Source organism: Diplotaxodon limnothrissa, linkage group LG18 (genome assembly GCF_057381915.1).
Source record: "Diplotaxodon limnothrissa isolate DT_005_m linkage group LG18, D_limnothrissa_male_GT1.1, whole genome shotgun sequence".
Lineage (NCBI taxonomy): Eukaryota > Metazoa > Chordata > Actinopteri > Cichliformes > Cichlidae > Diplotaxodon > Diplotaxodon limnothrissa.
In genome coordinates, this window is record NC_140613.1 from 243448 (window position 1) to 268566 (window position 25119).

The 25119-nt window shown below is 47.4% G+C and overlaps 1 protein-coding gene across 1 annotated transcript; it reads right to left on the reverse strand.

Annotated features, from left to right (window-relative positions):
- Positions 1 to 3080: 3080 nt before the first annotated feature.
- On the reverse strand, positions 3081 to 23906 carry riok1 (RIO kinase 1 (yeast)). Its single transcript, XM_085377416.1, has 17 exons — positions 23768 to 23906; positions 23001 to 23166; positions 14847 to 14952; positions 14440 to 14509; positions 14313 to 14355; positions 14050 to 14142; positions 13861 to 13973; positions 7151 to 7231; positions 6855 to 6941; positions 5484 to 5621; positions 5308 to 5411; positions 5103 to 5209; positions 4949 to 5014; positions 4755 to 4871; positions 4624 to 4677; positions 4324 to 4434; positions 3081 to 3315 (listed from the first exon to the last, which is right to left on the reverse strand). Exons 1-17 carry the CDS (start codon positions 23818 to 23820, stop codon positions 3205 to 3207), a joined length of 1620 nt encoding a protein of 539 aa, XP_085233542.1. The 5' UTR covers positions 23821 to 23906; the 3' UTR covers positions 3081 to 3204.
- Between the last annotated feature and the right edge of the window lie 1213 nt (positions 23907 to 25119).

The window sequence follows — 25119 nt, forward strand, 5'->3', positions numbered from 1 at the left end:
AGGGTGGTGGAGAATGACCGAGCTAAGATCATGTGGGACTTCCAGATACAGACGGACAAAATGGTGGTGGCTAACCAACCGGACATAGTGGTGGTAGACAAACAGAAGAAGACGGCCGTAGTGATCGATGTAGCGGTTCCGAATGACAGCAATATCAGGAAGAAGGAACACGAGAAGCTGGAGAAATACCAAGGGCTCAGAGAAGAGCTCGAGAGGATGTGGAGGGTGAAGGTAATGGTGGTCCCCGTGGTAATCGGAGCACTAGGTGCGGTGACTCCCAAGCTAGGCGAGTGGCTCCAGCAGATCCCGGGAATAACATCGGAGATCTCTGTCCAGAAGAGCGCAGTCCTGGGAACAGCTAAGATACTGCGCAGGACCCTCAAGCTCCCAGGCCTCTGGTAGAGGACCCGAGCTTGAAGGATAAACCGCCCGCAGGGGCGTGCTGGGTGTTTTTTTTTTTATATATATATATGTACGTGCTTTCTTTATAATGGGCCACAGCTTCAGTCTTTTTTCTTTGTCCTCTTTCATCAGGTCTTCAGTGAACCGCAGATGATTATTTTGAAGGAAAGTATTGTTCTTGGCAGCTTTCCACACCGGATCACGAATTCTCCTTGAGATGAACCGGATGATGATCCCTCTGGGTCTCGGGTCATTTTGTTTTGGTTTCCCCACTCGATGAGCGATGTCTAAGACCTCTGAAAACTTTTCCTTTTCCGCAGGCAGAACCGTTTGGCATATCCCAATCAACTTTGCGCGCACATCGGCTGAAGAGTAACTTAGTAAACTAAGTACTGAATATTATGTCACTTATTTATGTGCAAATATTTAATAACGAAGAACATTAAAACATTACTGTTGGCCACATGTCGGCAAAGTTATGTGACATTAGTGACGTTTGTACTAACTTGGTTTTAAAGCCTTTACTTTAAAATATACGCCGTTCATTAGCTGAGCTTAATCCTACAGAGAATGATCAAAGCTCATGTAGAAACAAACAAATGAACAAAAGATTTTCTCCTTCATTTCTGTCAAACACAGCTGTATGACACGTTTCCAGCTGTTAGTATCATGGTTGCTAGGCAACCTGGGCAGCGCAACGGAGGCTAGACCGTCCCATTTCACAAGCCTAGCACTTCCGGCCTTGGCGGTCTTTGAGTACGCGGCCCTTGAGGATCGTTGAGGCTGCGTACTTTAAGGCTGCAGACCCTGAATTGGGATACAGCCAGAGATGGGCAGTAACGCGTTACTTGTAACGCGTTATTGTAATCTGATTACTTTTTTCAAGTAATGAGTAAAGTAAGGGATTACTATTGCAAAAACGGTAATTAGATTACTGTTACTTTCCCGTAGGAACGCTGCGTTACTGCGTTACTAAAACTGTGATTTTTTGCGAGAATGTCTCACGACAGTGACGTAAGCGAGTGCGCCGCTAGTGACAACAGCTGTGTGCAGATCAACAATGGATCACATATCGATTGTGGGAGAGAGTATGAGCGTGCAGCGTTTAAAGCGTGGAAGTACTGACCTTACTTTGAGTTTGATTCCATAAAAAGTGACAAAAACATTAGTGTCCGTTGTGCGTGGGAAGAAAACTTCTTTTTGCAGCGAAAAAACCCCTAAACTTCCAAACAAGCACCGAGTGCGCAACGAGGTAATGAGAAACTCACAGAGAAACTCGCGGATTCTTCAACTGACCGCTGCGGCACACCTGCACCAGGGTAAACCTCCGCCTACACCACTCCCGCTTTACAGGTGAAAATAGAGCAACAGGACCGCTGATTCTTTGACTTTATTTATTTTCTGCTGTGTTTTACTTGCATCTATTTGAAAGACTGAGTGTAAACACAAAAAATATTTTATATTATGTGCAGAAAATAGGTTTAAATGTTAAACTAATTTCTTCCAGTCAGAGAATGTTGCATATAATTACATTTTTGCTTCATGCATAAAGTTAAAAGATTAAAACTAATAAAACAAGTTAAAAAAAAGAGACTTTTCCATTTGATTACATTTTGTATGATGGATTATGCAGAAAAATTGGGCTGAAAGATCTATCGCTTTATCACCTATTCAGGTTGTAAATCGTGTTTTTAAAAAGTAACTAAGTAACTAAGTAATTAATTACTTTTGAAAATAAGTAATCAGTAAAGTAACGGGATTACTTTTTGGGGGAAGTAATCAGTAATTAGTTACTGATTACTTTTTTCAAGTAACTTGACCAACACTGGATACAGCCTGTGTGTGAGAAGCTTGGGGGCAGACAGACTCTGGAGGTTCAGCCTACGACTCCCAGAGTGCATTTCTCTTCATGTCTGTGCTTCATGGCTGGTGCCATAGCAGCAGAATTATAGAGGGCTTCCTCTGGGCCATTCAGACTGTTTAGGGAGAATTAGCTGAGTGTGAGGATTATGGGTAGTGTAGTGTTTATGACAGCCGGAGGAAGGACTTCCTGTAGGACCTCCGAGTCCTATCTGAAAGGTTTTTTTTACCTTCAGGTGTAAAGAGGCGTCATTGAAGGGAGGGGCTAAACACTGACAGCCCTGTCACATGACTGAGTTTAAAGCACAGGCTCTGCTACAGCTGGCATAAATATAGTTTACGCTTTAAAAGCAGACAGCCCAATTGTAATCTGATTACATTTCATGCTCACATGTGATGGCAGACTGAGATCCAGTCATCAAATGATGTCAGACTGCATTTTAAAGCACCTGAGTATCACCTTAATCAGCCTCAGCAGGTCAACTTGGATCCACAAACCAGGTCCGAGTTCACCTGGACGGAGGGGCGGGTCCAAGGTGAATCCGGATCACAGATTCAGGCTGATCCAGCTCATCTCACAGCGGCTTAAGTTTTCCCAACACTGTTCCCGCACATGACTCATCTTCCTTCGCCATGGCAAATCCAGCTCTCACCACTTATGACTAATCGATGCAGAAGGGGAGGAGTCAGAGGAAGAGGGTGGGGAGGACTTTATTTATAGACCAAACCCAGCGAGGGGGTGGGGCTTCAACCAATGAATAATCAGAGAGCAGTTTGGTCACATGACTCTCGCAAAGACAACACCATCATGGGAAAAAAATCTTTATTCTGTTAATTTGTACAAATAAAGTTTCTGTTGTTCATAAAGTTCACTAGCAGCAGCTCTCAGCTCTGCTCGCTGGTGATTGGCTGTTAGGTGGAGGTTGAGGCAGGAGGCACTCATCATCTGCCCTTCTTCGTCTTGGCCACCTTCTCCTTCCTCTTCTTCACGTGCTTGGGTACTTTGGTTCGACGTTTCTCTCGCTGAGCCTCCTTCACCATCTTCTTCCTCTCCTGAAAGGAAACATGGCGAGACGTGACGTCAGGAACGACGCGCACAACACTTTGACCTCTGACCTGCTGCAGCAGCCATCTTCTTATTAATAACATGACAGTTCCCAGTGCTCAGAAAGACGGTTTGAACCACGTTTTCTGAGCAGTAACCTGCTCCTGCTGCTTCCTGTATGTAGCTCTGTATGTGCGTTTGTTATTTACTCCTCCAGCTACGCCTGTAATCGGCCTTGTGTTTGTACATGTGCCACAAAGCGTTGGCTGCTCCACACGCAGGAGGCAAACACTGAAGAGGAGAAGAAGACTCACACTTCTCAGAAACACCCTTTGATTGTATTTACGTGCCATTTAAGCTCCGCCTCTTTGCTCTTCACCGTGTGTAGACAGACTCATTAAATGATGACATCACTGCTGCTGCCGTGTCATCAGTGTGTTTGTGGGCTTGTCACACGCCACTCATAGACACGCTTCTACTGCAGGTCTATTTTTAGTCATGTTTCCATGACGATCACAGAGCGCTACGAGTTCAAATGAAGCCCTGAAGCAAAAACTGATCATCATCTGCCATTGATCAGTGCTGGACCCGTAAACACGCTCAGCCTCTCTCTGACAAACGGAGGCGCCGCAGACCTTCAGGCTGTCAGCAGTTTAACCTTGCTGGCAGTGGGCGGAGCAACCCCTCCTAGCCTGCTGGTACGTTCAGCTCCGGTATCGTTTGTAAAATCCCAGGTGACATCAGAAAACTGGCCTCTGACCTTGAATTCACAGTCACTTCAAACTCGTTAGACATTTTTGGTGGACATCGTCTCAATCTCGAGTTGTCGCTTTCACAATCTTGGGTGTGCAAACCTCCGCCCACCCAGCAGGGTGTCGACACACCCCACAGTCAGCTGCACCTGACGGCGAAACACTCGCCCCAGCTGTCTTAGCTAATTCTAACCTTCCTTCTGTCGAACAGAAGAGCCAGCTGCACAAACAGATAAACCCCGAACACCGCTGCTGCTGCTTCACCTTTCTGTCCATCTGAGCATCCTCACTTTGCTGCTCCTCCTCCTCTTCTTCCTCCTCTTCTTCCTCCTCTTCCTGTGAGGAGGAGCAGTCGTCCTCCAGGAGAGCGGGAACCTGAGGAGACACCAGACAGGTGAGATCACCTGAGCTGTTGAGGCCCTTTCAGGATCTGATCAGCTCTCCTCGCTGTGGAGCTGTTTAACTGCCTAGAGGGGTTTTAAGATGGCGGCCACAGAGCAAGACCTTCCTCCTAAAATACTCCACGCCCACGCTACGCTAAGGGCCGCCTGACGTGTGACGTACCGTCTGAACTCCAGAGAGGTCCTTCTTCAGCCCTGTCAGCGTCTGATACAGGATCTGAGAGACACAAAATACCTTCATCATCATCGGCATCATCATCACCATCATCAGCATCATCGAGTTCGTGGTCTTACATTGTCATTCTGTCCACTGATGGCCGACTCTTCCTCCTGCGTCCTCACCAGGTCGACGTCACGCTCGTAATGACTCACCTCAGTCAGAGTACGGGGGATGTAGGCCTTTTTAAACACCTGAGGGGTCAGAGGTCAGAAGTGAGACTGGCTCAGAAAGGGCAAACTCATCAGTGTAAGCAGCTGTGAGGCATCACCTCCTCGTCCACACCATCCTGACTCGATCGCTCCTCCGACGTCCTCTCAGCTGCAATCACCATCGCCTGAACAATCAGAGAGAAGTGCGATAAGTGTCAATCAAACAAGTTCTGCACGTTCTTGCAAAAACATGACCCGTGCAGCTGTTAGCACCTTGTCCAGGTACTGGTCAATGTTCTGGCTGGTGATGGACGGGTCAGTGATGAAGTCAAAGAGCTCCCTGACTGTCATCACAGCCACGCCGTGCTTCACAAAGAACTCTGGGAAAGAAGACAGCGCAGTCAGAGGCCAGAGCACGACATCTTCAGAAGAACCTGCTCTTCACTTTCACCTGTTATTCTGAAAGAACCCCTCTCACCATTGATGTTGCTGCAGTCCTTCCGCAGGAACTCCAGGGCGTGAGGATGATCGTGCTCCACCGACTGCGACACATCGATGATGTAAGCGTCTCCGTTGTGATACCTGCAGACAGCCGAAATACATCAAACACACCGAAGGGTCCACAGGAAGTTTACTTTGAAAGAGTCAACTCACAGCATGTTGAACTCGCTGAGGTCGGCGTGGACGAGTCGAGCCTCCTGAAACATCTTCCTCATGTTCTGTATGACCTGCAGGTAGAGCTCCCGAGCCTTCGACTCCGAAAGTGAGGCGTTCTTCAGCAGAGGGGCTGGACTGTCCCATGAATGAAAGAGACAGCGATGAATAAAGGAGAACACAACTCCAGGAAGAGATAAAACTTCTGAGGTGGCCAGCGTATGACCCTGATTTTTTACCTGCTTCCCACGATAGTAGATTTGAACCATGGGTGTGGCATGGAATCACTGCTGGGTGTTTGGTTATTGTAGAATCTAAAATTATGGCTTTTGATACCCTATGCAAGACTTACGACCTCGAGAAACAAGACTTTTTTTGATACTTGCAACTCCGTGACTATATTGGCAAAAGACTGAAGAGCTGTGTCCGTGGAGACTTCTCGATTGTTAATATTTTCATTGATGCTTATGACTCTGGGAGTAACAGAGCCTTGATAAGTAAACTGTATAAATGTCTGACTAAGCTCAAAGGGCACTCAACGATTTACATAAAGCAGAAATGGGAAAAAGAAATGGACATTGTGATTACAGAAGATGGGTGGGCACGGATCTGGGAGACACAGTTTACCACGACTAACTCCAACATGTGGCGGGACTTCTGCTGGAAGAACATTATACGCTATTTCATAACGCCTAAACAGAAGTCTAAATTCAGTGCTACACCTGCGTTTTGCTGGAGGAGTTGTGGGGAAGACGTGGCTGATTACGGTCATGTATTCTGGTCCTGCCCACTCATACGACCCTTCTGGATGGAAGTTATAAAGATAATTACAGAGGTGTTGGGATTCCACGTGTCTTGTACATTTACCTCATTGTATCTGGGATGTTTTACAGACGATTTAGTTGCAGATGATGTTTATCTTCTGAAAGTTCTCTTGGCTTCTGCGAAGAAGGCCACAACAAAACGCTGGCTCTGTAGAGATCCTCCCACTGTAACACTTTTTACCTCTATAGTGGAAGACGTCAAATTGATGGAATGTATGACTTTCACTCTGCGACTGCAGGGAGATTTGGGAAGGAGACGGTGGAGAAAATGGCTGGACTTTACAGCTTGTGGCAGCGCCCTTTAATGCATAGAATTAGTAATGCAGACTTGCTGACGTATGTATGTGTGGATGTGCAGATGTATGTACGGGCGTATGTTATCTTCCCATGACCTCATACTGTTTCTGTTTTTTCTTTTTCTATTTTATCTTGTTGCATAAAAATGTTCCTAAATAAATAAAAAGTGTCAAAAAAACCTGTAAAATCACCTTAAAGTCAGCGTAAGACTCTGCTGATGTGATCGATTATTAATCGGACCGATACTTACACGTTGTCTTTTCCAATGAACCCCATCAGCAGAACGTGGCTTCTGAGGAGGAGAGGTTCTGGGCTCGGGATTCTCGCCGTCTGCAGCCTGAAACACACACACGAGTTCTACTGGGTTCTAGCAATCCGAACAAGTTCTGACAACGGGACAGGTTCCATGTTTTTAACAGGTTATGCAATCAGAGCGGGTCCATGTTATCAGTAAGAGCATCTCTAACGCTTGACACAGGCTTTACTGGGTTCTACCAGTCAGAACCAGTTCTGTTTGGTTCTGGGTGTGGTTACAAAGGTTCTGACCTGATGAGGTTCCTCATCTCCTTCTCTGCCCATGTTCTCACCATCTTCCGGGGGTTTCCTTTACAGTACCCATGACGGAACCTGCAGAATAGAATAGAATAGAATAGAATAGAATAGAATAGAATAGCCTTTATTGTCATTGTACAGAGTACAACGAAATTGGAGTGCCACTCCCTTGGTGCAAGTTTCAATAATAAATATAAATGTAAAATATAAAAAGTACAAAAAAACAATCGTAAGTACTCAAACAATAGTATGTACAATATATACAGGATAGCAGCATAATATAATGACAGTGACGGTATGGAATAGGTTCACTTGTTTTTGTGCTTATTTACTACGGTGATAGCTCTGGGAAAGAAGCTATCCCTGAATCTGTTTGTCCTGGTTTTATGTGACCTGTACCGTCGGCCTGACGGTAATAGTTCAAACAGTTGGTTGCTGGGGTGAGAGTGGTCCTTGATGATATTGCCAGCTCTGCTGAGGTACCGAGAGTTTGCAGTGACCTCCAGGCTGGGCAGAGAGCAGCCAGTGATCTTCTGGGCTGTGTTGATGACCCTCTGCAGTACTTTCCTGTCCGCAGCTGAGCACCCTGCATACCATGTTGTTATGCCGTACGTTAGGATGCTCTCTATGGTGGCTCTGTAAAATGTCACCAGCAGCCTCTCCTCCAGGTTGTTCCTCCTGAGCACTCTCAGAAAGTGGAGACGCTGCTCGGCCTTTTTAACCACCGCCGTAGTATTTGCAGTCCAGGAGAGGTCATCAGAGATCTGCACGCCCAGAAACCTCATGGAGTGTACCCTCTCCACACAGCTCCCGTGAATGTAAAGTGGGGCCGGGTCTGCTCTGCCCTTCCTGAAGTCCAAGATAAGTTCTTTAGTTTTCGTGGTGTTCAGTTGGAGGTTGTTAACTGAACACCACTCAGTCAGTCTGTTGACCTCATCTCTGTAGTCCGACTCATCCCCCCTTGAGATGAGTCCAACCACTGTGGTGTCATCCGCGAACTTTATGATGGTGTTTGAGAGATGGGTAGGGGAGCAGTTGGATGTGTAGAGCGTAAACAGGAGGGGACTCAAAACACATCCTTGTGGAGACCCGGTGCTGAGTGTGATGGTGCTGGACCGGTGGGGGCCGAGTCTGACAGACTGTGGTCTATTTGTCAGGAAGTCCTTGATTTAGTATTTAGTATTTATTTATTTATTGTCATTGTCAAGAACAATGAAATTGCGTTTGGGGCTTCCATACAACCCAAAAAAAAGAAGAAAATAATAAATACCCCTTAAAACCCAAGTGTACATATTTAACCCAGTGTGACTCCAATGCAATAAGACAATCCTTAGCAATAATGTTCGTAGAAATTCAGACAAAGACCTGAGAAACATGACAAAATACAACAATGCAACCCATTCAATATTATTGTACTGTGAGATATGATATCAGATATGATAGTTATCTATTTAAGAAAGAGGGGGGGGGGGGGGCAGGAGGGGGAAGAGAATAAAGATATGATGCACCAATGCAGACCAGTTCATTGCTATTAAGAAGTTGGATATGGTTATTGTCCGTGAGAGGGGGGCAGAGAGTTCAGGAGCCTCACAGCCTGTGGATACAGGCTGTTGGCCAGTCTGGATGTTCTGGCCTGTATAGACCTGTACCTTCTCCCTGAGGGCAGCAGATGGAAAATGTGGCGCGCAGGGTGATGTTGGTCCCGCAGGATACTGTGCACCCTCCTCAGACAGCGAGTGGGGAAGATATTACTGATCTCTGGCAGACTTGTTCCAATAATTCTGCCAGCTTCTTTCACCACCCGCTGGAGTGCTTGCTGATCGGCCTTGGTGCAGCTGGGGAACCACACTAGAAATCCATACGTCAGAACGCTGCTGATGGCACAGTTGTAGAAGTTCAACATCAGAGATCTGGGAATGTGTGCGCTCCGCAGTCTCCTCAGGTAGTAGAGGCGCTGTTGGGCCTTCCGTACAACTGAGGTGATATGGTTGCCCCAGGACAGGTCCTCGGTCACAGTTACCCCCAAGAATTTAAAACTGCTCACCCTCTCCACCGCCTCACTGCCAATGAAGAGAGGCAGATGGTTGTTATGACCCCTCTTCCGGAAATCTACAATGATCTCCTTGGTCTTTTTGGTGTTTAAGACCAAGTTATTGTCGTGGCACCATGACTCTAGTTGTTGCACCTCTGTCCTATAGTTTGTCTCATCATTGTTGGATATAAGTCCGAGCACTGTAGTGTCATCTGCAAACTTAACAATGAGATTGGACGCGCAGGAGGAAATACAGTCATGGGTGAAGAGAGTGTATAGCAGAGGGCTCAGAACACACCCCTGAGGGGCACCGGTGTTGACCACAAGGGTGGAAGAGGTGTTCTTACCCACTCTGACACTCTGTCTACGGTTAGTGAGGAAGTCCACAATCCAGTTGCACAGAGAGGAGTTAAGTCCCAGTTGGTGGAGTTTGGGACGGAGTTTGTATGGCCGGATGGTATTAAAAGCCGAGCTGTAGTCTACAAAGAGGAGCCGTGCATAGGTGTTCCTGTGTTCCAAGTGCTTCAGTAATGTGTGCAGCACTGTGGCGATCGCATCCTCGGTTGACCGGTTCTCCCTGTATGCAAACTGGTGCGAGTCCAGGGATGGTGGAAAAGCAGCTCTGATGTGTTTAATGACCAGTCTCTCCAGGCATTTGGCGGGAATGGGGGTGAGTGCCACAGGTCTGAAATCGTTCAGACATGTGACATTTGACTGTTTTGGGATGGGAACGATGGTTGCTGCTTTGAAACAGGATGGTACCAGTGAACAGGACAACGAGGTGTTACAGCGGGGAAAATAAGTATTTGACACATCAGCATTTTTATCAGTAAGGGGATTTCCAAGTGGACTATTGACACAACATTTCCACCAGATGTTGCCATCAAGCCAAATATTGAAGTCATACAATCAAATCAGAACATATAAGTATACAAGGTAAACCATAATAAATAAAGTGAAATGACACAGGGAATAAGTATTGAACACACTTTATTCAATACTTTGTAGAAAAGCCTTTGTTGGTGATTACAGCTTCTAGACGCCTCTTGTATGGATAGACCAGTCGTCTGCATTGCTCAGGAGTGATTCTGGCCCATTCTTCCACACAAACGGTCTTTAAATCTTGAAGGTTCCTTGGGCCTCTTTTATGAACTTTAATCTTCAGTTCTCTCCATAGATTTTCTATGGGATTTAGGTCAGGTGATTGACTGGGCCATTCAAGCAACTTGATTTTCTTTCTTTGAAACCACTTCATTGTTTCCTTGGCCTTGTGTTTGGGATCATTGTCTTGCTGAAATGTCCACCCTCTTTTCATTTTTAGCTTCCTGGTAGATGGCAGCAGATTTTTATCCAGAATGTCCCGGTACATCTCTCCATTCATCCTGCCTTCAATAATATGAAGTCTGCCAGTACCCCTTGCTGAAAAGCAGCCCCAAACCATGATGCTTCCACCCCCAAACTTGACTGTTGGTATGGTGTTCTTGGGGTGGTGAGCAGTGCCATTTCTTCTCCAAACATGGTGTGTAGAATGACTGCCAAAAAGTTCAATTTTGCTTTCATCTGACCATACTATAGTCGTCCAATAATCCACAGGCTTCTCCAAATGCTGTTGCGCAAAGTTTAACCGAGCCTTGACATGCTTTTTGTTCAGCAATGGAGTCTTGCGTGGTGAGCGTGCATGGATGCCATGGCGGTTCAGTGCATTGCTTATAGTTTTCTTTGAAACAACAGTACCTGCTGATGCAAGGTCTTCCTGAAGTTCTGTCCGAGTGGTTCTTGGCTCTTGGAGAACCCTCCTGATTATTCTTTGGACTCCTCGGACAGGGATCTTGCGTGGAGCACCTGATCGTGGCAGGTTTATGGTGAACTGATGCACTTTCCATTTCCGGATAATGGCCCCCACAGTGCTCACAGGAACATTCAGCATTCTGGAAATGCACCTATAACCATTCCCATCAAAATGCTTTTCAACGATAAGATTACGTAGATCTTGAGAGAGTTCTTTGCTTTTACCCATCATGAAGTCTTTCCTGTGTGCCTTCTGGGTAATGAGGAGCCTTTATAGGCCATCAATTAGGACTAAAGCAGCTGATATCAATTAGTACTGATAGGGGACAGGATTTCTCTATCAATACTGACAGATTTCAGGTGATCTCCTGGCTTTCTATGTCATTTTGCCCCTTGTTATCTCCATGTATTCAATACTTATTCCCTGTGTCATTTCACTTTATTTATTGTGGTTTAACTTGTATACTTATATGTTCTGATTTGTTTGTATGACGTCAATATTTGGCTTGATGGCAACATCTGGTGGAAATGTTGTGTCAATAGTCCACTTGGAAATCCCCTTACTGATAAAAATGCTGATGTGTCAAATACTTATTTTCCCCGCTGTATATATAGAGGTGAAGACGTCCGCCAGGTCCGCAGCACAGTCTTTTAGCACCCGGCCCAGCACTCCATCCGGCCCGGCCGCCTTCCTGGTGTTAATGCTCCGGAACACACGCCTCAGCTCATGAGTGCTCAGGACCGGAGCAGGGTCGGTTGAGGGGAGAGGGGACAGGACAGGGTCGGTGTTCTCCCTGTCAAAACGGGCATAAAAGAGATTTAGATCCTCAGCCAGAGTAGAACTGTCGGCTGAGGGTGATGGTGTTCTTCTTTTGTAGTCCGTGATAGCCCTGATGCCCTCCCAGACCTGCCTTGGGTTTGTGTTGTTCTCAAACCTGGCCTCGATACGCCTCCTGTGCTGCTGCTTGGCAGTCTTGATGCCTCTTCTCAGGTTGGCCCTGGCAGCACTGTATGCCTCCTGGTCCCCGGATTTGAAAGCGTTGTTCCTTGTTCGAATAAGTTGTTGAACTCCGTGTGTCATCCAGGGTGGATTATTAGGGAACACACGGAATCGTTTCCAAGTTGTTACATTGTCCACACAGAAACAGATGTAGTCCAAGACAGTGGAGGTGTAACTGTCCAATGCGACACGATTGTCAGTGTCCTGCACCTTGAATACATCCCAGTCTGTGCAGTGGAAACAGTCCTGAAGCATCGGAATAGCATCCTGCGGCCATGTTCTCACGGTTTTGGTTGTAATCCCAGTGCTCTTGATCTTTTGTGTGTATATTGGGTGTAGCAGAAGGGAGAGATGGTCTGACAGACCCAGGTGGGGATAAGCCTGGGCTCTGTACGCATTCGCCATGTTGGTGTACACCTGGTCCAACGTTCTATCTCCTCTGGTAGCACACTTCACATTACGGTGGAAATTGTGAAGTACAGATTTCAGGTCCGCGTGGTTAAAATCCCCAGCCGCAATAAAGACACTGTCCGGGTGTGCTACCAGGCTGTTATTGATGCTGCTGCTCAATTGTGCTAACGCTAGCTTAGCATTAGCATCTGGTGGAATGTAAACAGCGCAGATGTAAACGGCAGAAAATTCCCGAGGGAGATAGAATGGACGGCACTTTAACACCAACAGTTCTACCTCTGTACTGCACAGTTTTTCCGTTACCGTGACGTTCGTGCACCAAAGGTTGTTAATATAGATGCACAGCCCCCCGCCAGTCTTCTTACCCGAGTCCGCAGACCTGTCGGCTCGATAGGCGGTGCGGCCTGCTAGATCGATAGCCGCATCGGGAATGGCGCTGTCCAGCCAGGTTTCAGTGAAAATCATGCACGAACAGTTATTAAAAGTCCGTCGAGTGGCGATCTGCAGTCGTATTTCATCCAGTTTGTAACGGATTGAACGGGCGTTGGAGAGGAATATGATCGGGAGTGGTGGTTTAAACGGACTAGTCTTTAGCCGTGCCCACAGGCCTCCCCGCTTGCCTCTCTTCTGCCTCCGCTCGCAACGTCTCCTCCTGCGGCTTGCTGTTGCGGGTAGCCCCGGGGGTTGCTTAACGATCTCCGGGGGGATCTCCGGGGGGATGAGATACTCGGATGTTAGTTGAAGATCTCCACGGCTTAGTTGTAGTAGATCATCTCTGTTGTATTGAAGTAACCCCAGACTGTGTGAAATAATACACAGTACCACCAAAAGTGCAAAAGTGTAGGAGCTCCGGGCCGCTGCGTCTGTGCGCGCCGCCATCTTGGATCCAGAGGCAGATGGGGGTGGAGAGTCCCAGGTGAGACAGTTTCTGGACCAGGATCTCCGGGATGATATGATTGAATGCTGAGCTGAAGTCCAGAAAGAGCATTCTCACATAGCTTCCTCGGTGCTCCAGGTGACTCAGCGCAGTGTGGAGCGCTATGGTGATAGCGTCCTCGGTGGAACGATTTGTCCTGTAGGCAAATTGGTGGGGGTCCAGAGTGGGAGGCAGACCGGCCCTGATGTGCTGACAGACCAGTCTCTCAAAGCACTTCATCACTACAGGCGTAAGTGCAACAGGCCTGTAGTCATTTGGGCTGGCCACAGCTGTCTTCTTGGCGATGGGGATGATGGTGGAGGTTTTGAGGCAGGGCGGGACGGTGTTTGATGACAAGGAAAGGTTGAAGATTTTAGTGAAGACTCCGGTCAGTTCGTCAGCACATGCTCTGAGAACCTTTCCATGTATTCCATCAGGACCTGCCAGTTTGTCCAACAGGACAAACTGTTCCTGAAGGAGTCTCCTGCTGTACCTGGAGGCAACAGGAAGTGCTCGTGGTGTACCTGAGCGCTCTTCTTCTGTGGTGCCGGACTCACCTGAACTCCCCGCTGACGTACTTATCGCGGTCTTTGAACAGCAGGATGGACGTCTTGTAGATCTTGATGGCTCTGCTGTCCCCGGCTGCTGTGCTGGCGTGATAAACGTTTGCCTGAGAGGGACGAGTATTGATCAGCGCACGTGTAACTGTTCAGCGCATTGATCGAGCGATTAGTGAATGGTCTGACCTCCTTCCCGGTGCTGATGCAGCCGTTGATCTCGGAGATAATTCCTCGACTCAGCATCTTAAAGAGAATCATTCGAGTTCGAGGGTCTAACACCTGAAGAAGAAGAAAGCATCAGCTGCTTATTGATCTTCACCTTATTGATTATCTTTCACCTCCTGGCATTTCTTTCCTAAAGAACTCAGTAAAAGTGGTAGCATCGCATCACAACAACAGTCGCCTCGAGGTGCTCTAGATTGTAGGCCAGAGCCGCTACAGGAACTCACCTGTTCCACTGTGGCTCGATCTGATTTGTCCCTCACTCTGTACCTGTGGAGAGAAGCCAATCAGGATGTGAGTCACAGCAGGAACACCACGGCTGATGGCAGCATCATCAGCTGCTCTCACACTCACGTGTCGGCTTCTCTCTGTTTCTGCATCGTCGTCACTTTATTGATCACTGAGTCTGCGTAGTTCAGTTTGTCTGCCGGAAAACAAAGACGATCAGTCGATTCAATCGATTCCTGATCATAACTACAAAGCCTACACCGACGTTGGACCAGAGACGCAGACTCGATGATGCTTCACTGGCTCCAGACCTCCACAGCGGCTTATAGCAGGCCGTTGGGTGCAGGTGATCAATCAATACAATCAATACTGACAATCAGCTGTGAGCAGACAGGTCGCTCTGAAAGGCGGATGAAATGCCACATCGATGTCGTTTAAGAGCTTCACGAAACTAAAAAGCTGTGTGTGAGTATGTTCCTGTCTAGCTATCTTTGTGAGGACCAAAATCTGCATTTTGTGTGTGTGTTTCTTACCCAGGTTGATCTTGTGTTCATATTTCCTCAGAGCTTTGTCAGATGGCGTTGATGACGGCAGCTTCTTATTGGACGGATTCTGTCTGTTGGACTGCAGTCGGAGACTCTGTGCACAAAAATAACTCAGGTTATAACGTCTCACACACACACACACGAAGATACAAGAACAAGATGGCGCCGAGTATGGCAGCCTCGTCGCGAGCTCCCCCAAGCAACGGCTTTCTTCTGTGTTTAATTTTACTTTTCCTTTATTTTTTCACGAGCAGCACTTGTCTCCTTGTGTACGACCGACAAACCTTACTGGACATAAAAGACGGTCTTTCTTATAACTTTCCGGAGTTCAAGTTTTGCAACACGGACCCTCCGTTTGCAGACCCCCCATTCATCTCACCTGAGACGCCTTTGTTCTCTGGCCCTGGAGGCCGCAAACGCCGACGCAGAGGGAGAAGATCTGGCGTTCTGGTTCGACTGAGACGGCGCACTTACAGACCACCGTTACCCAGTTTATTACTGGCTAATATGCAGTCTCTGGAGAACAAGCTGTGCGAGCTTCGGGCACGGATCTCATTCCAGCGAGAGATGCGGGACTGCTGCGTGATCTGCCTCACAGAAACCTGGCTATCGGACAAAGTACCGGACTCCGCAATACAACTGCCGGGGTTCTCTGTGCACCGCGCGGACAGGTCACAGGATCTTACTGGGAAAAGCAGAGGCGGTGGTGTGTGTTTCATGATCAACAACAGCTGGTGTGATTATGCGAACGTGCACCCGGTCAAATCCTTCTGCTCACCGGACCTGGAGTACCTGATGATTAAGTGCCGGCCATTCTGGCTACCGAGGGAATTTACAGCAGTGATTATTACGGCTGTTTACATTCCCCCACAAGCCGACACTGACCGTGCACTCAGGGAACTGTACAGCGCGATCAGCAGCGAGGAAACCGCACACCCAGAGGCAGCGTTTATCACAGCCGGAGACTTTAATAAGGGAAACCTGAAGAAAGTCTCACCAAAACTCCATCAACACATCCTTTTCAACACACGTGGAGACCGGCTACTCGACCACTGCTACACCTCTTTCCGGGATGCGTACAAAGCCCTCCCCCGCGCCCCATTCGGCCAATCAGATCACCGCTCCATCCTGCTCCTGCCCACCTACAGGCAGAAGCTGAAACAGGAAGCTCCAACCCGGAGGGCGGTGCACTGTTGGACGGACCAATCGGAGTCTGCGCTGCGGGACTGTTTTGATCACGCGGACTGGGAAATGTTTCACGTGGCTGCTAGGGACATTGATGAATACACAGACTCAGTCTGTGGATTTATCAGGAAATGCGTGGAAGATGTCGTCCCATCCAGAACAGTTAAATCCTTCCCAAATCAAAAACCCTGGATTAACGGAGATGTTCGCGCGGCACGGAACACCGCCTTTGCCTCCGCGAACACATCGGACTACAAACACGCACATTACCAACTCCGGAAGACGATCAAAGCAGCCAAACATGAGTACAGGGACAGGGTGGAGCAACAGTTTGACAACCCTCGGAGGATGTGGCAGGGACTAAACACGATCACAGACTTTAGAGGGAAAACCAGCACACCGCAGACCACGGCCTCTCTGTGTGAGGATCTAAACGTATTCTACGCTAGATTCGACACAGCGAACACCATGAGACCGGACAGTGTGCGCACCGCGGATGACGTCAGTGCGCACACTGTGTCTGAGGAGGATGTGCGGAGGTGCTTCAGGAAGGTGAACGCACGCAAAGCTACAGGTCCGGACGGGATTCCCGGCCGCGTCCTCAAGTCATGCGCGGCTCAGCTGGCTGGAGTGTTCACGCACATCTTCAACCTTTCCCTCTCTCTGTCTGTAGTCCCAGCCTGCTTCAAAATGGCCACCGTCGTCCCTGTACCCAAATCCTCCACCATCTCCTCATTGAACGACTGGCGACCTGTAGCCCTGACCCCCATCGTAAGCAAATGCTTCGAGAAGCTGGTCAGGGACTTCATCTGCTCTGCACTACCCGACTCACTGGACCCTCTACAGTTAGCATACCGCCACAACAGGTCCACTGATGATGCCATAGCCCTGACACTACACACTGCCCTGTCACACCTGGAGAAGAGAGACACGTATGTGAGAATGCTGTTTGTAGATTACAGCTCAGCATTCAATACCATCGTTCCCTCGAAGCTGGACAGGAAACTGCAGGATCTAGGACTGAGCAGCTCCCTCTGCAGCTGGATCCTTAGCTTCCTGTCTGACAGACGCCAAGTGGTCAGACTGGGCAGCATCACCTCATCCCCCAAATTCAAATTCAAATTTTATTTGTCACGTACACAGTCATACACAGTACGATATGTAGTGAAATGCTTGGACAACTGCTCGTGACCTAAAGAAAACAAAAAAGGAAAAGGCTATGAAAAAGATAGGAAATAAATATGAAAATTTAAAAAGGGTAAATTTAACTATGAAGGAATAAAATATAAATTAAGGTTAAAAATGAAATAACTGTACAACACAAATTAGAATGAAGGGTAAATTTAACTGGGAAGAATAAGATAAAATATATAAATTAAAGTTGAAAATAAAATAACTGTACAACAAAATACACAATATAGAACTATATAAGAATGTATGAAGAAATATAAATATAAATAAATATATACACAATAACAGCAGCTGTACAAGTATTAACTGGAAATGAAGAATATAGTGACCAGTGTTGTGCAAAACCAAAGTCCAGAAAGTCCAGTGTGTGTGTAAGAACCATATGTGTGGGTCAGTACTGTGTGGTGGTGTGATTGAGAGACCGTATCGCCTGCGGGAAGAAGCTCCTCCTCAGTCTCTCTGTGTTGGTCTTCAGGGAGCGGAATCGCTTTCCTGACCTCAGCAGAGAGAACAGTCTGTTGTTGGGATGGCTGAGGTCCTTCACCATCTTCCTGGCCTTGGTCCAGCACCGCCTGCTGTAGATTGAGTGCAGGTCAGGGAGCTCGGAGCGGATGGTGCGCTCAGCTGACCGCACAACCCTCTGTAGAGCTCGTCTGTCCTGCATGGTGCTGTTCCCGAACCAGGTTGAGATGTTTCCCGTCAGGATGCTCTCTATGGTGCACGAGTAAAAGTTCCTGAGCACCTTGGAGGGCAGTTGGAAGTCTCTCAAGCGTCTGAGGTGGTAGAGACGCTGACGGGCCTTTTTCACCACGGTGTTGATGTGACAGGACCATGACAGGTCCTGCGTGATGTGAACTCTGAGGTATTTGAAGCTGTCCACTCTCTCCACTGGGCACTCGTTGGTGACGGGGGTCTGGTAGTTCCTCTCCTGCTTAGTGCTGAAGTCCACTATCAGCTCCTTTGTCTTACTGACGTTTAGAAGGAGGTTGTTCCTCTGGCACCAGTTCTCCAGATTCCTATTCTCCTTCAGGTAGGCCGTCTCGTTGTTATCAGAGATCAGGCCCACCACGACGGTGTCGTCAGCAAACTTGATGATGGTGGTGGAGCTGGTAGTGGCCACACAGTCATATGTGTACAAAGAGTACAGCAGGGGGCTCAGAACACACCCCTGGGGGGCTCCAGTGCTGAGAGTGGTGGAGGCTGAGACATGTCCGCCCATCCTTACTGCCTGTGGTCTGCCAGTTAGGAAGTTGGAGATCCACTGACACATAGATGAGCTGAGTCCCAGATGCTCCAGCTTGGTGGTGAGTGTGGAGGGAATTATGGTGTTAAATGCAGAGCTGTAGTCTATGAAGAGCATTTTAACATAATTCCCCCTTCTAGTGTCCAAGTGAGTGAGTGATGTGTGGAGGAGATGAACACTGGTGCTCCACAGGGGTGTGTACTGAGCCTTCTCCTGTACTCACTCTACACCTACGACTGCACAGCCACTAACAACTCCAACATCATTGTGAAGTTTGCGGACGACACTACAGTGGTGGGTCTTATCACCAACGGTGATGAGACGGCTTACAGGGAGGAGGTCAGCGCCCTGACCCACTGGTGTCAAGACAACCATCTCACCCTCAACGTCGCAAAGACAAAGGAGTTGATAGTGGACTTCCGGAGGTGCAGAGAAGTACACACCCCCATCACCATCAACGGCGCTGCTGTGGAGAGAGTGAGCAGCTTCCGGTTCCTTGGTGTACATCTGGCTGAGGATCTTACGTGGTCAGTACACACAAACAAAACAGTGAAGAAGGCGCAGCAGCGCCTCTTCTTTCTCAGGAGACTGAAAAGATTCGGCATGAGCCCCCACATCCTCAGGACCTTCTATCACTGTGCCATTGAGAGCATCCTCACTGGATGCATCACCACCTGGTATGGCAACAGCACCGCCTACAACTGCAAAGCTCTCCAGCGAGTAGTGCGGTGCTCTGAACGGATAATTGGAGGTGAGCTTCCCTCCCTCCAAGACATCTACAGGAAGCGGTGCCTGAGGAAAGCGGGGAGGATCATCAAGGACTCCAGTCACCCCAGCCATAAACTGTTCAGACTACTTCCATCAGGAAGGAGGTTCTGCAGCATCCGGTCCCGAACCAGCAGACTGAGAGACAGCTTCTTCCACCAGGCCATCAGACTGCTGAACACGTCATAGACACCTCAGCTTCACTACTGGAACTTTAACATTATGCACTCCATACTGTACAGTAACGCCACTGTTTTGCACATGTCTCACTCTGTATATTTTATTTTATATATTCTATTCATTGTTGACTCTATTTAATTTGTAAAATATGTGTACACACACACACACACATGTAGAAAAATATTTAGTATACACATCCAGAAATGCATATACTATTATATATTGTACATATATTTATTAGTTTCAGATGTAGCCATTCTTGTATTTTGCTTGTTTACATTATTGTATTTTGCACAACTCTGTTGCTTGTGAAGCTCGCACACAAGAATTTCACTCACATGTGCTGTGCCAATGTACCTGCACATGTGATGTGACAATAAAAGTGATTTGATTTGATTTCACACACACACACACACACACACACACACACACACACACACACACACACACACACACACACTCTTTGGCATCGAGCTAGCACTACAGAAGAGGAGCAACGCTGTCAGCTCATTTCTATTAGCTGACACTTATCAGCTCAACAAACATGCAGTTTGTCTCACAGTGTGTTGCAGCTAAAGGTCCAGCTGCTGTATTTGACAGGGAGAGAAAAGACAGAAAGCTACTTCACTCAGAGATGGAGACAGATTAGAAAGAAGGACAGGAGAGGAAGAAGGACGCTCATTTAAAGCTCACATGGAAGTCCTCGTGGTTTTAATTCTGTCACATTGTGTTTGTTCATAAACCTGCTACTAATCAAACTGAGGCAGACTGTCATTTAAAGGCTGCATGAGAATCCTCTGCAGGATGAACAGGTGAGTTCGCTGCACTGATGGGTTTACAGTAGAGTGTGTGACTGCTGCACAGCGGCTGTGGGTTCATGCTCACAGTTAGCTTATACCAAGGTATGGAGGGCCAGGAGTACCAAAAATAATTAAATAGCCCATTAAATAATTAAATGTTTAAGTAATGAATTAAAATGGAAAGAACCCCGACTCAACAATATGAATTTTACATTTGCTCAAATCTGGATGAATCCAGGTGTGTACATCCACAGAGAGCAGCAGGTCAGCTGATCACAGCCTGCACACTAAGAAACTACTGGAGCTCTCAGTGGAAATGACTTTCAGTCTTTCCCCCACACTGAGACATGACAGCTGATTTAAAGGTTCCTCCACCTGCTGAATCCACATTAACCTCTGACTGTACACATATTCCTGTTTGGAGACAAAGTCCCCCTCTACAATGTAGGCAACAGGAAATAGAGACTTGTTTTTATTTCTATGCTTTTTATTCTGATTCAAGCTGTATAAACAAAGATAGACTAAAGTTTGTATTCCCATGAGAACCTTCACAGACATATTTGTATTCCCATCTATCTATTATTTTATAATTATGTTAATATAACGCAAGGTTCAGTTAGCTTTGCACAGAAACAGTCCTCCAAGGAACTACTCATCTCCTCAGTTAGCTCCTCTGTTAGCCCCTGTGTTAGTCCTGCTATTAGTCCCTGTTAGCTCCTCTGTTAGTCCCTCTGTTAGCCACTCTGTTAGTCCCTGTTAGCTCCTCTGTTAGTCACTCTGTTAGTCCCTGTTAGCTCCTCTGTTAGCCCCTCTGTTAGTCCTGCTATTAGTCCCTGTTAGCTCCTCTGTTAGTCCCTCTGTTAGCCACTCTGTTAGTCCCTGTTAGCTCCTCTGTTAGCCCCTCTGTTAGTCCTGCTATTAGTCCCTGTTAGCTCCTCTGTTAGTCCCTCTGTTAGCCACTCTGTTAGTCTCTGTTAGCTCTTCTGTTAGTCACTCTGTTAGTCCCTGTTAGCTCCTCTGTTAGCCCCTCTGTTAGTCCTTCTATTAGTCCCTGTTAGCTCCTCTGTTAGTCCTTCTGTTAGCTCCTCTGTTAGCCCCTCTGTTAGTCCCTCTGTTAGCCCCTCTGTTAGTCCTTCTATTAGTCCCTGTTAGCTCCTCTGTTAGTCCTTCTATTAGTCCCTGTTAGCTCCTCTGTTAGTCCCTCTGTTAGCCACTCTATTAGTCCCTGTTAGCTCCTCTGTTAGTCCCTCTGTTAGTACTTCTATTAGTCCCTGTTAGCTCCTCTGTTAGTCCCTCTGTTAGCCACTCTGTTAGTCTCTGTTAGCTCTTCTGTTAGTCACTCTGTTAGTCCCTGTTAGCTCCTCTGTTAGCCCCTCTGTTAGTCCTTCTATTAGTCCCTGTTAGCTCCTCTGTTAGTCCCTCTGTTAGCTCCTCTGTTAGCCCCTCTGTTAGTCCCTCTGTTAGCCCCTCTGTTAGTCCTTCTATTAGTCCCTGTTAGCTCCTCTGTTAGTCCCTCTGTTAGCTCCTCTGTTAGCCCCTCTGTTAGTCCCTCTGTTAGCCCCTCTGTTAGTCCTTCTATTAGTCCCTGTTAGCTCCTCTGTTAGCCCCTCTGTTAGTCCTGCTATTAGTCCCTGTTAGCTCCTCTGTTAGTCCCTCTGTTAGCCACTCTGTTAGTCCCTGTTAGCTCCTCTGTTAGTCACTCTGTTAGTCCCTGTTAGCTCCTCTGTTAGCCCCTCTGTTAGTCCTGCTATTAGTCCCTGTTAGCTCCTCTGTTAGTCCCTCTGTTAGCCACTCTGTTAGTCCCTGTTAGCTCCTCTGTTAGCCCCTCTGTTAGTCCTTCTATTAGTCCCTGTTAGCTCCTCTGTTAGTCCCTCTGTTAGCCACTCTGTTAGTCCCTGTTAGCTCTTCTGTTAGTCACTCTGTTAGTCCCTGTTAGCTCCTCTGTTAGCCCCTCTGTTAGTCCTTCTATTAGTCCCTGTTAGCTCCTCTGTTAGTCCTTCTGTTAGCTCCTCTGTTAGCCCCTCTGTTAGTCCCTCTGTTAGCCCCTCTGTTAGTCCTTCTATTAGTCCCTGTTAGCTCCTCTGTTAGTCCTTCTATTAGTCCCTGTTAGCTCCTCTGTTAGTCCCTCTGTTAGCCACTCTATTAGTCCCTGTTAGCTCCTCTGTTAGTCCCTCTGTTAGTACTTCTATTAGTCCCTGTTAGCTCCTTTGTTAGTCCCTGTTAGCCCCTCTGTTAGTCCTTCTATTAGTCCCTGTTAGCTCCTCTGTTAGTCCCTCTGTTAGTCCTTCTATTAGTCCCTGTTAGCTCCTCTGTTAGTCCCTCTGTTAGCCACTCTATTAGTCCCTGTTAGCTCCTTTGTTAGTCCCTGTTAGCCCCTCTGTTAGTCCTTCTATTAGTCCCTGTTAGCTCCTCTGTTAGTCCCTCTGTTAGCCCCTCTGTTAGTCCTTCTATTAGTCCCTGTTAGCTCCTCTGTTAGTCCCTCTGTTAGTCCTTCTATTAGTCCCTGTTAGCTCCTCTGTTAGCCACTCTATTAGTCCCTGTTAGCTCCTCTGTTAGTCCCTCTGTTAGTCCTTCTATTAGTCCCTGTTAGCTCCTGTGTTAGCTCCTCTGTTAGCTCCTCTGTTAGTCCCTGTTAGCTCCTCTGTTAGCTCCTCTGTTAGCTCCTCTGTTAGCTCCTCTGTTGCATAATCAGGCGTTCAACACATACATCATCAGCTGATCTCCTTTTACACCTGGAAGGCTGTTGGTTCTTCCACCTCTACTCACTTCCTGTCTTACCTGAAAGCCACCCGCTGCCTGGTTATATCTTTTGGCCAGATCTGCTGCTGAGCTCCAGGCCCACTCATCCTCATCATCATCCTCATCCTCCTCCTCCTCACTGAAATCCTGCTGCTCTGATGAAGGCAGTGCATCACTGATGCGAGTCAGCTCCACTGATTTGACGCTGCAGAACAAAAACAAACAAACAACAAAAACACAGTCAGAGCTGCTGAAATCTCTGCGAAAGTTACTCATACAGCAAACAAGATGTAATGATGAAAGAGGAGGCAGCCCTGGTGCCCCGATGGTCAGGAAGGCAGAGGCCCGAGCTGTGAACTGGTCCCCTCTGTGAAGCTATCAGAGCTCCTCTGTGGGTTAAAGTTGTGGTTCTGTTCTTGTGCCCTGAAGCCTGTCGATTGTATTTATGTAGTAAATATTAATGAATTTTACCTGCAAATATTGGCCTGAAACAAGAAGCCCTGATGGTGAGAGGCTGGTTTCTGTATGGGACTGAAACACCAACAGTACGGCCATGGAGACTTACACTGAGTGTGTGTGTGTGTGTGTGTGTGTGTGTGTGTGTGTGTAAGGTGCGTCAGTAACCGCGACAGAAAAGCTCACACATGAAAGCATCAGAGCATCAGCTGCTGAAACCCAGGCTACACCTGAGCTTACCTGGATAAGACTGAATCCTGCTATGGAGTGGTGACGCGTTACCATGGTGATTTAGCCAGGTACAGCCTCACTGTTTACAGCGCATTATCAAAACAAACAAACGAACTCACCTGTCCTCCTCCGCGTCATCAAACTGCCCAGGTACACACGCCGACTCCGCCATGACATCAAAGCCTCTTACACGTGCACAGGTGAGCGCTGAACCTTCTGGACCGACTGTGCTGCGCCGCTCCTCGTGTTTACGCCACTTCCGTGTTCGACCACGTGACTACGGAGAGCGGCGCGGCTCAGAGGATGACGTCACATCACATCTACCGATCCCACTCTCAAACACACACGCGGTAATCTAGCTTTCACCCAACAACAGGTGTTCTGGGAATCCTTTTTTTTTTTTTTTTTCAATTATTAAACTTTATTAAGAAACAGTATACAGAACATGTATACAACCAGAACAAAATTAACATATGCCAGGGGGTGTAATACAAAGAATTACATACATTCAATAATTTGTAATTACTGAATGTTCGGCTTATCGGTCTGGAAGAGGGTCTGGAAAGTGGTGGCAGCATAAATGATTATGTGATGAAGATACTCGCGGATGGCCTAGGTCTACGAGGGGAGGAATATGAGCTGGGAGGAATATGAGCTGGGAGGAATATGAGCTGGGAGGAATATGAGCTGGGAGGAATATGAGCTGGAAAGATGCCACAGAAGTACGAGACCACGCCTGGGACCTGGTCAGTCACCTCGAATCGTGCTGGTGAGATTTCTCCGTTACACTGCACGACAAAAAGTTATCATGACCGCTAAACAGAAGAAAGGAATACTGTGGGAGAACTGTCGTTTGTCATTTTATGAAGATATGACCGCGGAGCGAGCGGCGCAGAGGAAGCTTTTCTCCCCAGTAATGAAGAAGCTATGGCAGCATTAGATAAAGCACACTCTGGCACATCCAGCAAAACTTCGATTAACATGGAAAGGCCAGCAGAAGAGCTTTGACAGCGTTGAGGAGGCAGAGAAATTCGTGCGTGAGAACTTTCAGGAAGTGGTGGAGTAAGGGGTTAATAAGCTAAATTACGTGCATGGGAGCGCATCGTTAATAATTTCATAAGACGGGGGCGGGCTCCCTGGGGTGTCGACGGGACAGCAGGAGGACAGCAGTTCACTGTCCACGGGACCATCACGGACCAGAGACAGTTTTGCCCACGGGGCTTTTGCGCTGTCATGTTCCTTTTTTGGACGGCGCTATTTCTTTTTTTATGTTCGTTGTTTTTTATTTTTTTGATAGAGATTCTATAGGTGAGGTACTGTTCTTGTTTAAACTTATGTTCTGGTTCAAGCAGGGTTATCAGCACAGGTTAAATGGTTATGGGTTGGAAGATATAAGGCTTATAGATACCTTAACATGGCATAGTCATGGGGAATGTGGACGTTAATATTGTGTCATGGAATATAAATGGCT

Bases quoted from the DNA above. Each gene is read 5' to 3' on its own strand.
- riok1 (XM_085377416.1), bottom strand. From the start codon at position 23,820: ATGGCGGAGTCGGCGTGTGTACCTGGGCAGTTTGATGACGCGGAGGAG. The intron at 4,872-4,948 runs GTGATGCCTCAC...CTGACCCCTCAG, and splicing joins AGGATGGTGTGGACGAGGAG to GTGTTTAAAAAGGCCTACAT. The intron at 4,678-4,754 runs GTAAGACCACGA...TGTGTCTCTCAG, and splicing joins TCAGTGGACAGAATGACAAT to ATCCTGTATCAGACGCTGAC.